The sequence below is a fragment of the Chlamydotis macqueenii genome, chromosome W, assembly GCF_036417535.1.
Source record: "Chlamydotis macqueenii isolate bChlMac1 chromosome W, bChlMac1.mat, whole genome shotgun sequence".
NCBI classification, from domain to species: domain Eukaryota; kingdom Metazoa; phylum Chordata; class Aves; order Otidiformes; family Otididae; genus Chlamydotis; species Chlamydotis macqueenii.
In genome coordinates this window covers 53,017,879-53,031,163 of record NC_141592.1, presented here as the reverse complement: position 1 = coordinate 53,031,163, position 13,285 = coordinate 53,017,879, and the positions used below count along the sequence as shown (strand labels likewise).

The following is a 13,285-nucleotide window of genomic DNA, read 5'->3' as shown; positions in this document are numbered from 1 at the left end:
AGGGTGGGGGGAGTGAGAGAGAGACTGCGTAGTCTGGCCCTGATCGGGGCCGAACTATGACCAATATGTTTCATTTTAGTCTATAAAATGACCTGTGCTCTTTTATGGACTATAAAAATAAAAGATGCTGGCATCATTAAGGTATGCATGTATGTAGTGAGCAAAATTAAGCATAAACATGTTATGCATGTATTGCAAATTGTAATGGAATACAGAAGCACATAAGAACTTTAATTCCATAATTACAGTTATTGTCTTCACATATATATTTATTAAAAGTTATTAATTATTGAAGAGAATATAGAAAACAGAGTCTTCAAAACTTAAGTCTGTTCATGTTGCTATTTAATGGTCCACATGTGTTTCCCTTTTCCTCTTTAAATTCTCAGCTAGGATAAACTAGGTTTGAGAGAGTGGTCTCTTTCTCTGTTTCATGAAGTTATTGTAGGTGGGGAGACAAGCTGCCATATGTTCTTCATAAGCTACAATCTTCAGAGGCGTGTTCTCTCTCTTTCCTCCCCAGCTTTTCTCCTTATTACAGCTGTGGTCTTTTCTTAATTAAACTACCATTTTTTTCTGCAGGCTTACTTTCTAGTTCCTGTGATAAGATATAACTCTAATTTATATCTCCTATATAAATATACCCACATTATATTATTTAAATTTAATATTATGATTTAATATATATTTGCTTTAGTGGCACTGTACTGGGTTAGAGAGAATTCACTGTCCAGGAAGGATTGTTTAAATGAAGACACTGGGACATAATGCTCAGCAAGCCATTTGGCTCTCTATTTTTCTCTGATGATTCTGTCCTGCCCTGTAAGGATGACAGGCATAAATTTCATTAATGACTGAGAGATTATAATAATTTTCTAGGTAGGTTGCACTTGAAAATTCTTCTCTCAAGTGATTGGTAATTGTCAGTATTTACATTCACAGTATGGCTATCTGTTTTTTCTTTTTTTTTTTTTTTTTTTTTTTTTTTTTTTTCCCCCCCATGTTTCCTCAGAGTGTGACAGGTGCGTGGCCAGAAGTGACTGTTTGCATGCCTTTTATCTTTTATTTTATCACAGTTATTGAGCATAGATTATAAAGAATTATATTAATTACCTTTGGAAAGGTTGCTAGCAGTATTTTCTTTTACACTGGTTTTAATTTGTTTGGGTTTTTTTAATTACTCAATTTTTCTTTTTACATTTCTTGATGGAGAAATTGAATCAGGTGGAATGCACTGACTGGATGGGAAGAGATTGCTTTTCCCCTGGGGAGCACTAGAGCAGAATGCAAGCCCAGAAAAGGAAGCCTTGAGCAGGAACATCATTTTGGTACCTTGGAAGTTGCAATCTCTATTCTGTTCTATTAGGTCAATGACTTTCTGAGTGGTTTGCAACTTCCAAGGTATTGAAGTGGTTTGCTGCCGCTCTGAAAGTCATTGACCTAGTAGAAACAAAGATGGAAAGCAAGGACTTGTCTTTAAGGACACAGTGCAGAGTGTGTTTATTGAATACCTTTCTGGAGTCTCCTTCTGACAGTCTGCTTTCCACAAAATGAGATCCTCTCATGAAGTAAAATATTAAGGTAACTTGATTGCTTTCCTTCCCCTTGCATGAAAATATCTCTGGTTGCTCTATGTAAGACTATTTATGTTTGTAATACACAATGCCAAGCTTCTGACGTGCTGATAAACAGTTAACTTCCCTGAATTTTTTTTGATTCATTTAACTCCTACTGCCCCATGAGTGGTCTGAGATGCCTTCTGCTGTCAACAAGTGGCCACAGTGTGTTATCCTGAACTTAACTAGACTATCCAAAAGGTGACAAAGATATCTGTGGCTGAGAACCCTTACTCCAGGAATCAGCCCAGGAGCCTGGATCTTCTGAGCATTTGCAGCTCTTGATTTCCAGAACTCTTGGCCCTTATTCTTGAACTTTCTCATTCTGAATTTGTCACCTTGAACCTCAGTTGCCTCTGACTGGCATATCTGTTAAATGATTGCTGGGACAAGCGACATACTCTGGTCTCTGGTCATGGATATCCTAAACAATAGCAGTAAGGACTAAACTTAGCATTTCTTTATGGTCAAATGGTCCAGGTTCTTTTCCTATTAACCTAGGCTACTTGTCAGATGTGAAGGAAACAAGCTTTTCAGTTTAAGGTTCATCCTCAGCTCCTACCTAGCCACCTTTCTTAAAGAAGCAGCTGGGGTTTTTCACCTGTCAAAGACTGTTCCCCACTGGTACTTATGTTGTCCCAAAAGTGGGATCGTTTACCCAGTGTGCAGTATACTAATCTTACACACAGAGCAGAGGTATTTATTTATTTCATTTCTGCACAGAGATGGGTGCTGGGTGGTAAATCCACAAAGCTAGCACACCTGGTTACAATTGCATTACATATTTATACAATTCAGACTAATAGTTCTGGTCACACCTACTTAACTACAATTGATTAGTCTTTTTTTCTTACATTAGGTTAAAGATACAATGCTTCTTAAATTTACTATGCATGCTCAGTGAGTAGGGGTCTTTATCTGAGGAGGGGGCGATTTTAGCACTAGAGGTGTGTTTTTCATATTATAATGAGAGAGTTCACTTTGAGGACACTAATTAGTGGGATTTTGCTGACCATTCACAACCTTTATCAATGCTATGCACCTGCAAGGATATACGTCCCCTTAGTTTAATAAATATTTCCATGCTCCTGATCCCTCCTTATCTGTTTGGGCTTCTTCAGCAAGTCTGCTCTCCTTGAACCTATCTTGGTGTTTCTTTGTTCTGGCAGTTTTATGGCATCATCCTGCTCTTTCAGGGTTATGTCTGTCGTGTTACTCTCTGCTTAGCTTGGTTCTTCCTTTCCCATGCAGATCCTTGCTGACTTCATGCTCCTTTGACAGTCCATCCAGCTTTTGACACCTTCTGGGGCAAGATGTTTCTTTTTTATCATTCTCTCAGTTTCACTTCAAGGGTATAGTTGTTACCAGGGTATGCATTGTTTATACAAAGTAACTTGGCTTGCTTAAGTCAGATTCTGTTTCACAAAATATTCATTTTCCTTGTCCAATGGAAAATTTCATAAAAACTGTTGTATATCACTTAGATTCTGTCTTCACCTGTTGAATGGATGTTCCCTTTGAAACAATGAGAGCCTGCTCCTTCCTTCATCATTTCATAGCTTTGGAGTCAGGAAATTAACAGTGTGTGTGTGTGTGTGCGCGTGCGTGTGCGTGCCTTATCCAAGCTACAGAATGCTAAGACCGAAGTGACCCTCTGTATTGTTCTTGCATATCATGAACATTGGATCTGCTTTGGTCTTTTGCTTGTACTACAAGACACTTCAAGAAGAATCCTCATCTACTTGTGTTCATGGTCAATAATTCTAAGAGTTTGACTGTTTTGCTAGATAACGAGCTGTGTAGGTATAGGCTATAAGACTGTTAAGCATCAAGGCAGATCAGCTCAAGCAGCGCTAGGGAAATGCTTCTGTCCTGTGTATCTTTCTGGGGCTCTGTTCAGACTTTTGTTAAGCATGCCATTATTGCTGCAACCTCAAGGCATGATGTTGGGCTGTTCTTGTTCATGCAACTACTTGGGGACCTCCTTCCAAACAGTAGTCATTTGTGGAGTGTGATACTTGGTGTCTTTTAAATGTGAATGTGTATATGAACAGATGCATAAAAGGAGAGGGAAGGTACTCCTCAGTAACTGTACCACCTTGAACAGTGCCGTTCTCAAAAACACTTACAGTTCCATCTTCTTCCTTGTTTCCCCAGTTTCTAAAGCTTTGTAGGACCATGATCATCTGCTTAAGGTTGCACATAAATATGCATACTTGTATGGGTATTGCTAAAGCAAAGACCATTGGGTTTTCTGGGCCTTGCCATATGAATACCCTCAGCATGAATGAATGTATGGATGACGTACTTGGAACTGCAGTTAATGAAAAGGTGCTTCCCATTTTTGTTACTTGTAAATACTTGCTTTAGGAAACAAAGACAGAATTTGTATTGTGCCTTCATAAATCTCTAGCTTGCACTGTGTGTGATTAATGTTTTAGCAGGCAAAACTTTATGAAGAAATGTTACCTTTAGGCTTCTTATTCTCTTAGAAATGATGGCTAACAAGAATGTTACTCAAATTACTCGGTGATCCCATGTCAATTCCAGTATCAAATTACCTCATCTTTACCAAAGAACAGAAAAGGAAGACTTTTAACTGTATTGTTTTTATCCTACTTCTCAAAGGAGCTTATTGTTTCAGAGTTCTGCGTACATGGAAAGCATTAAATTCACCAGTCATCATTCACTGGTATATACATACAGGTTGACATTTATTTGGAAATTCTTGTCTGTGCATTCATAAGCATTCCTTGTGAAAATCATAGTACATATGCGCTTCATCAAATTACATGTTACAACCCATCTAGAAAAATTATTATATGCTGTCATAGTTTAGCCCTGATCAGGACCAGACTATGCAGTCTCTCTCTCACTCCTCCCCTCCTCCAGTGGGACAGAAGGGAAAACTGGTAAACAAAAGGCAGCAAAAACTCATGGGTTGAGATGGAACAAAAAATAAATTTAAGAGAAATAACAGAAAAAAAAAACCAAAACAGTGATGGAAAACAAATACACTCCAGGGGCTCACAACCACTCTCAATGCCTAGTTTCCTCCCACATAGCAGGAGACGACCCCCCCCCTCAGCCCCCTCCTCACTTATATACTGAGCACGATGCCAGATGGGATGGAATAGCCCTCTGACTAATTTGGGTAAACTTACCCCAGCTGTTGGCTAATTAGTAACCTATCCCAGCTGGGTGCTAGTTCTGACTAATGAGCATTCATTTACTTTGGAATGGAATCATAGAATATCTCAAGCTGGAAGGGACCCATAAGGATCATCAAGTCCAACTCCCTGTTCTACCTAAAAGTAAACCATATGACTAGGAGCATCATCCAGTCACTCCTTGAACTCTGACAGGCTTGGTGCTGTGACCACTTCCCTGGGGAGTCTGTTCCAGTGACTGACCACCCTCTCAGTGAAGAACCTTTTCCTCATGTCCAGTCTGAACTTCTTCTGACACCATAGCTTCATCCTATTTCCACATGTCCTGTCACTGGTCACCAGAGAGAGGAGATCAGCATTTCCCCCTCCACTGCCTCCCTTGAGGAAGTTGTAGACTGCAATGAGGTCACTCCTTAGTCTCCTCTTCTCCAAGCTGAACAAGCCAAGTGACCTCAGCTGCTCCTCATAAGTCTTGCCCTTGAGACCTTTCACCATCTTGGTTGCCCTCCTCTGGATACACTCTAATAGTTTGATGTCCTTCTTACATTGAGGAGCCCAAAACAGCACACAGTACTCAAGGTGGGGCTGCACCAGTGCAGTGTAGAGGGGGGGCTGTAGTAGGTTTGTGATTCCCTCGGACTAAATTAAGGTAAAACAACACCAAACAATCGATTTAGGATTTTATTTAACATTTGAAGGAATGATTTAACTTTGGAAACTTGGAAAGCATGAAGGGGATTGGTAGCCGGGGCTCTTGTCAGAATATTTCTAAGAAGGAAAAGGAAAATAAAAAAAGAGACAGAGGGAAAGAGATACCACCACCCTTGGATCCAGCAACGACGATGACGGGTGGGTGTGCAGATCCTCCAGTGGGGTAGCAGGCGCGTGGCTTCTGGTGGCAGGCAGCCGTGAGGATCTTCCAGTAGGGGGCTTGCCACGCAGCTCCCTCAGGCAGTGTCTTTTATAGTCTAATCACTGCCTCCAGTTCTGCCCCTTGAAGCATCTGGTTCCAGAAAGTTCCGAGTCCTCTGCACAGGTGCGAAGCGGGCACTAAATGTGAGGAGTGGTCGGAAGCCCCCTCCTCAGATGACCGCTGTGTGACCCCTGGCCATATTTGGCAAGTCGTTAACAGCGGCCTGCGGAGCTGCACATCCCCCATGCAGCCTCCACCTCCCCTATGCAGACTGCAGACCGCACCGGTGCCACAGCCACAACAATGTTTGAGAAATTAACTCTTTCAGTCCCTGACAGCCTCCCAGGTGAATATTTTAGGCTGGAAGAAAGCCTGGATGAAGCATGTTTGTTATCTGAAGATAATAAGATATTTAACAAAAAGATACTGGCAGATCAAATTTACATTTGAGTTTGTTGTGCTTCCAGTAAGAATAGCAATGAAACCATGGATATACTTTTTCAACAGAAAGGAGCACTTTAAAGAGTTTTTCCTGTAGAACAGAAGCCATGGTAATTTGCTTGTAGTTTTATCTTCTTCATGTTTTTCTTTCTATCTTAGCCACCCTAAAACTGGGCGGTGTTGGCAAAATAGCAATGATTAATTGTATTGTTGATTATGGACTGATTTATTTTCAGATCTCGGTAGAGAATGACTACCTAGGCCCCAGAAGAATTGAGAGTCTGCAAAAAGAAGATGCTGATTGGCAGAGAAAAGCCCACATGGCTGTGCTTTCTATTCAAGATCTTACAGTTAAATACTTTGAAATAACAGCTAAAGCACAGAAAGGTAGTTATTTTCTACTATCCTATACTTCAAACAACAAATCTTTAGAAGTGTATTTAATGTTTACCATGTTCTGTATCGTACCATGTGACTCATTCATTTTTTTCATCAGTCGTCCATAAGGAAAATGCAATCATAGAATGGTTAGGGTTGAAAGGGACCTTCAAAGGTCATCTAGTCCAACCCCCCTGCAAGGAGCAGGGACATCTCCAACTAGATCAGGTTGCTCAGAGCCCTGTCCAACCTGGCCTTGAACGTTTCCAGGGATGGGGCTTCCACGACTTCTCTGGGCAACCTGTTCCAGTGTTCTACAACTCACATTGTAAAAAATTTTTTCCTAATATCCAATCTAAATCTACCCCCCACTATTTTAAAACCATTACCCCTTGTCCTGTCACAACAGGCCCTACTGAACAGTCTCTCCCTGTCTTTTCTGTAGGCCCCCTTGAGGTATTGGAAGACCGCTATCAGGTCTCCCCAGAGCCTCCTCTTCTCCAGGCTGAACAGCCCCAACTCTCTCAGCCTGGCCTCATAGGAGAGGTGCTCCAGCCCTCCGATCATCTTCGTGGCCCTCCTCTGGACCCTCTCCAGCTGGTCCATGTCCTTCTTATGTTAGGGGCTCCAGAACTGGATGCAGTACTCCAGGTGGGGTCTCACCAGAGCAGAGCAGAGGGGCAGAATCACCTCCCTTGACCTGCTGGCCTCACTCCTCTTGATGCAGCCCAGGATGCGGTTGGCCTTCTGGGCCGCAAGGGCGCATTGCCTGCTCATGTTGAGCTTCTCGTCCACCAGCACTCCCAAGTCCTTCTCCTCAGGGCTGCTCTCAATCCATTCTCCACCCAGCCTGTATTTGTGCCTGGGATTGCCACGACCCATGTGCAGGACCATGCACTTGGCCTGGTTGAATTTCATAAGGTTCGCACAGGCCCACCTCTCCAGCCTGTCAAGGTCCCTCTGGATGGCATCCCTCCCCTCAAGCATGTCAGCATGTCGACGGCACCACACAGCTTGGCGTCATCAGCAAACTTGCTGAGGGTGCACTCTATGCCACTGTCCATGTCGCCGACAAAGATGTTGAACAGGGCTGGGCCCAACATGGACCCCTGAGGGACGCCACTCATCCCCGGTCTCCACCTGGACATTGAGCCTTTGACCACCACTCTCTGAGTGCAGCCATCCAGCCAGTTCCCTATCCACTGAGTGGTCCGTCAATCAAACCCATGCCTCTCCAGTTTAGAGAGAAGGATGTCGTGCGGGACAGTGTCCAATGCCTTGCACAAATCCAGGTAGATGATGTCCGTTGCTCGTCCCGTGTCCACCGATGCTGTAACCCCATCACAGAAGGCCACCAAGTTGGTCAGGCACGATCTGTCCTTTGTGAAGCCGTGTTGGTTATCACCAACCACCTCCTTGCTCTCCATGTGCCTTAGCATGGTTTCCAGGAGAATCTGCTCCATGACCTTGCCAGGCACAGAGGTGAGGCTGACCGGCCTGTAGTTGCCTGGGTCCTCCTTGTTTCCCTTTTTAAAAATAGGGATTATCTTCCCTCTCTTCCAGTCATTGAGGACCTCACCAGACCACCACGACTTCTCAAATACGATGGCCAGCAGCTTGGCAGCTTCATCCGCCAGTTCCCTCAGTACCTGCGGATGCATCTCATCAGGTCCCATGGACTTGTGCACCTTCAAGTTCCTCAGATGTTCCTGAACCTGCTCTTCCACTACAGTGGGCAGTTCTTCATTCTCCCAGTCCCTGCTTGTGCTTTCCACAGCTTTGGTGGCGCGACAAGAGCCCTTATTGGTGAAGACTGAGGCAAAAAAGTCATTGAGAACCTCAGCCTTCTCCATGTCCCAGGTAACCAGGTCACCCGTTTCCTTCCGGAGGGGGGCCTACATCCTCCCTGGACCTCCTTTTGTCCCTGATATACCTTTAGAAGCCTTTCTTGTTGCCCTGGCCAGATTCAATTCTATCAGGGCTTTAGCCTGCCTCACCTGATCCCTGGCCACTCACACAGCCCCTCTGTAATCCTCCCAGGTTACCTGTCCTCACTTCCACCCTCTATAGGCTTCCTTTTTTACTTTCAGTTGGTTCAGGAGCTCCTTGCTCATCCATGCGGGCCTCCTGGCCTTTTTGCCCAACTTGCTCTTCATCGGGATGCATCGCTCCTGAGTTGGAGGAGGTGCTCCTTGAATATGGACCAACTTTCCTGGGCCCCTCTTCCCTCCAGGGCTGCCTCCCATTGCACTTTGCCCATCAGGTCCCTGAAGAGGCCAAAGTCTGCTCTCCTGAACTCCAGGGCAGAGAGCTTGCTGCGTAGCTTCCTCGCTGCCCTAAGGATCTTGAACTCCACCATCTCATGGTCACTGCAGCCAAGGCTGCCCTTGAGCTCCACATTCCACAACAGCCCCTCACTGTTGGTGAGAACAAGGTCCAGCATGGCACCCCTCCTCATTGGCTCCTCTGTCGCCTGCAGGAGGAAGTTGTCATCCACACATTCCAGGAACCTCCTGGACTGCCTATGCCCTGCTGTGTTGTCCCTCCAACAGATGTCAGGGTGGTTCAAGTCCCCCATGCGGATCAGAGCTTGTGACTGTGAGGCTGCCCCTATCTGCCTGTAGAGGGTCTCATCCGCTCTGTCCTCCTGGCCAGGTGGCCTGTAACACACCCCCACCCTAATGTCCCCTGTTCCTGCCCTTCCTCTAATCCTGACCCATAAGCTCTCTGTCAGGTCCTCATCCGTCCCCAGGTGGAGCTCCATGTAGGAGCAGGGCTATGACCTTGTTGGCATCACGGGGGATCGCATATTTCTCGGAAATCTAGTGAATAACAGGTGTGTATTTAATCTGTGCTGTTGGATCAAACAGGTGCGCACGCTAGGTGGAGCGATCCCCCGTGCGCCCAGCGCTGCAATAAAGGAGTGCCTGCTTCTTAACTTCTCATTGCTGTTAAGGAGTTTTATTCCGGATTTCGGTAACACATGCACTCCAGCCGGTTGCTGACAGAGAGTGCGACACCCTCTCCTCATCTCCCCTGCCTGTCCTTCCTAAAAAGCCTATATCCCTCCATCCCAACGCTCCAGTCGTAGGAGTCGTCCCACCACGTCTCCATGATGCCAACAAGGTCATAGCCCTGCTCGTGTGCATGCATCTCTGGCTCTTCCTGTTTGTTCCCCATGCTACATGCATTGGTCTATGGACACTTAAGCTGGGCCCCCGACAAAGCCAACTTGCTGGCTGGAGCAATAGGAGTTCTTTTGGTCCACAGTTTAGGTTCTCTCGCACTCACCTGCGATCCTTCCCTGGCTTCTGGGCACTTGGTGCTGGCACTGGCGCCATGCTGACAGTGGTGGGCTGGACTGTGCTCCCCCTCCCCCAGCAACACTAGTTTAAAGCCCTCTTGACAAGCCTGGCAAGCCTTTGGCCAAAGATGCTCTTCCCCTTCTCAGTTAGGTGTACCCCATCAGCCCCTAGTAAACTCAGCTTCTCAAAGCAAATCCTGTGGTCTAAATACCCAAAGCCCTGGCTGTAGCACCACTCCTTAAGCCATGAGTTGACTTGCCAAATTCAACCGGCCCTTTCAGGTCCCTTCCCTTCAACCAGGAGGATTGATGAAAAGACCACCTGTGCCCCAGAGTCCTTGACTGTTGCTCCCAGGGCCCATTCCCATCATCATTCCCATTTGTTTTTTCTTCTGTGTCTATTTGGATTTTTCACAAATAAGCCTTTTCAGAACATCATCAGAAGGGGGCAGAATAGAAATTTTTAAATATAGTTTCACAACCACTTTTTCAATGCGATTATATTAGCTGTACTGTACATTTGCAAAGGATTTAGGGAGCGTAGAGTCCCTGATGGATTCTGTCTTTTATACTGGATATGGCAGACCACCATAATAAGTGTTTATTATCTTATATTTAATTTCCTTTTCTTGTCTCCCCTGCCTTTCATTATTTTTTTCATAGCTCTAAATATTAATCAACAACTTAGTTTAATCAGGGAAAGCTGTTCTGTTATTCAGAAATCTTCATGGATATAACCTTGACATTTCTATACTTGAAGAATGTGGCAGCTTTAGAGTTGGTGCAGTTAAACCAGGTCATATGACTTACATATTCATCTGCGCTCTCATCTTTCTACCATTTTAACCTAAATAATCAGTTTATTAGGGCAAACAAACCTGAGGATGTGGTTTCATGTCACCTCTTTTAGTTTGACTGTGGGCTACCACTTACAGAGTTTGTCTCACTCTCTTCCCTGCCTGAGTGCGAGTTCCTGTTTGTTTCTTTGCCTTGGTGATAGTGATTGTGCAACCAGATAAATGAGCTGTACCCCTGGGAGAAAATATTTTTTGATTGATAGGTTTCCTGTCATGTCCCTACATGACTGCTAGATCTGTCTCGAGAGAAGCAGTCACTGCAAAATGATTCCTTTCAGTGACGACCCAAGTTAAGGATAACATGAAACTCCACCTTATTTTGAAAAAGTGACTAAACCAGTTCAAGCATGTTGTAATTAATTTAATTAGAGTAAATTCTAAATGTATTTAATCAATTTGGTTCCTTTACTAGTATGACAAAGGCAAGTAAAATACCCCATTAGTTGATAGAGAATGTGTATTTACAGTTACTTAGTTTTCATTTTGTTTACATGCTGTGTTTATGTACAGCAGTCAGGATTGTGGGGAAAACCACTGAGAAATGAAATGCCTGGAGATTATTGACAACCATAGACCTTTGGTGTACAGGTTACTTGCCTTTTTTGTTATGTTTTGGGGTTTTTTGGCCTCCTGCTGATCACAGGGTGGTCTTACATACCAAAATATTAACAGATGATAGAGGAAAACCACATGAGAACAAAAAGGTATTTTTTATTACCTAACAACAGCGTGTAATATCTTCTGGCACCTAGGGACTTTGGTTCTGTGACTCTCATGGCTTTAGATTTGCAAAGCTAAGTATACAGTATCACGTGATTGTTCTGTATATTAAAAATGGTTAAAATCTCATGTATGTCAGCCTAAACGATGTCTGGGGCTCAAGAAGAGAAAGTCTGAATCAAGCAAGTGACTACTGCTACTCTGAGCTCTTACTGAAAAGATTCTCATTCATCTCTTCATATTAAGGGCAGATTGTACTTAGTTTAGTAAATTTGAATTAATTTTGTAAAGCAACCTGCATTTCGAGGTTAAAAAACCTAGATGTTTTTATTTAAATTTAATTCAATATTCTTACAGAATCGCACTGGAGGTCAAGCTGAATTTTTTGTTTTAAATTATAATTCTTATTTCGCTCTGCAGATTTGTGTTAAACTTATGACTGCACTATAAAAGTTACTAAGGGAAACTGGGGACTTTAATAGCTGATGATTGGGACTTTCAGAGGCAGGGAAAATTTGGGATGTAGTTTAAGGCTCCATGGTAATATTAACCAGATATTTTTATTAAGTCAAGAGTTGTGAATGTGTAGTTCAAGTACTGTATATTCAGAATGGTTCCTCTGTGGGTAACAAAAATTTGAATTATAATGATAAAATTATCAACAAATAGCTAATTGCATATTTACACAAATCCAAAGAATACTTACATATTGGATATGAAGGTTAATACTCTGTAGAATGACTACTCTTGGCTAAGAGAACTTTGTATGCTTTTGGATACAAATGTATGCATAGTCTCTACAGTAGAATCACTAGTGATCTGAAGAGTAGACTGGTAAGTTGTCTGCTTTTTTTTCCTACTCTAGCTGTGTATGATCGAATGCGAGCAGACCAGAAAAAATTTGGTAAGGCAGCATGGGCAGCAGCAGTAGAACGTATGGAAAAGCTTCAGTATGCATTTTCTAAGGAGACTTTACAGTTGATGCGTGCTAAAGAAATCTGTTTGGAGCAGAAGAAACATGCACTGAAGGAGGAGGTAATTTTTCATATCAATAAATAGAAAAATAAAACATGCAGAAAAAATCAAACCTTGAAGAATGTTAATATGGGTGGGGGTTTTTTGGTTTTTTTTATGATTTTTTTTTTTTTTTTTTTGCTTTGGGAATATAGTAGCCCTAAGTAGGCAGAGTTGGATGTGACAAAAGTGACTGGGAATCCCATATTGGAGAAGGGTTGCAGTCTTATAATAAAGAAAATATTTGGCGATTCTCCTTTTAAGCTTAAGAAGTGAGGACCTTCCTGCTGTACTTGGTTATATAAATTTGCCTCCACCGAGCAGGAAAGGGAGACATATGGGAGGAAATAATATACTTGTTTCTCTTGCACTTAATAATTCCCTCTTCTCCAAATCTAAAGCCATCTTGCTGACTGATTATTTTATTTTATTTTATTTATTTTTTTAAGATGGACAATAAAAATGTCCTTGTTTCTGTAGTTTTCACTTAGTATGTTACTCGGGCACTTTTTTGTTTCCTAAAATGTGTTCACACTGTAAATATCTAGAAAGCTACTACATTTTCCAAGTTATTGTATGCAAATCACCTGTCTCTTTCTCACCTGAGCAGTAATAAAATGGATTTCTCTATGTATAATATTTTTTAAAAACTTCTATGGATAATTGCCTGTGCAGGAACAGCATCTTCTGATTTTGGTTTCAATACAGAGTTTTCCAAATACTGTGTTGGTTTAGTTTGAGAAGATGGAGATAAGCACAAAAATTTACAACCTTGATAAAGTCTATGTAAGCTGGAGTTAAGGGCAGGCTGTTGGAAGGAGCACTGTTGGATCAGAGTGCAGGACATTCGTTAGTGTAGCACAGCAAGGATC

General features: G+C 42.9%; 1 protein-coding gene across 3 annotated transcripts in view; it reads left to right on the top strand.

The window, feature by feature from the left end:
* Positions 1–13,285, top strand: part of LOC147596811 (junction-mediating and -regulatory protein-like) — a 124,804-nt gene that overhangs the window by 66,394 nt on the left and 45,125 nt on the right. For all 3 annotated transcript variants that reach the window (XM_086769526.1, XM_086769525.1, XM_086769524.1), the window contains 2 exons: positions 6,377–6,527; positions 12,265–12,434. In XM_086769526.1, the coding sequence (XP_086625652.1) occupies positions 6,377–6,527; positions 12,265–12,434 (321 nt within the window). The remainder of the gene's footprint in view (positions 1–6,376; positions 6,528–12,264; positions 12,435–13,285) is intronic.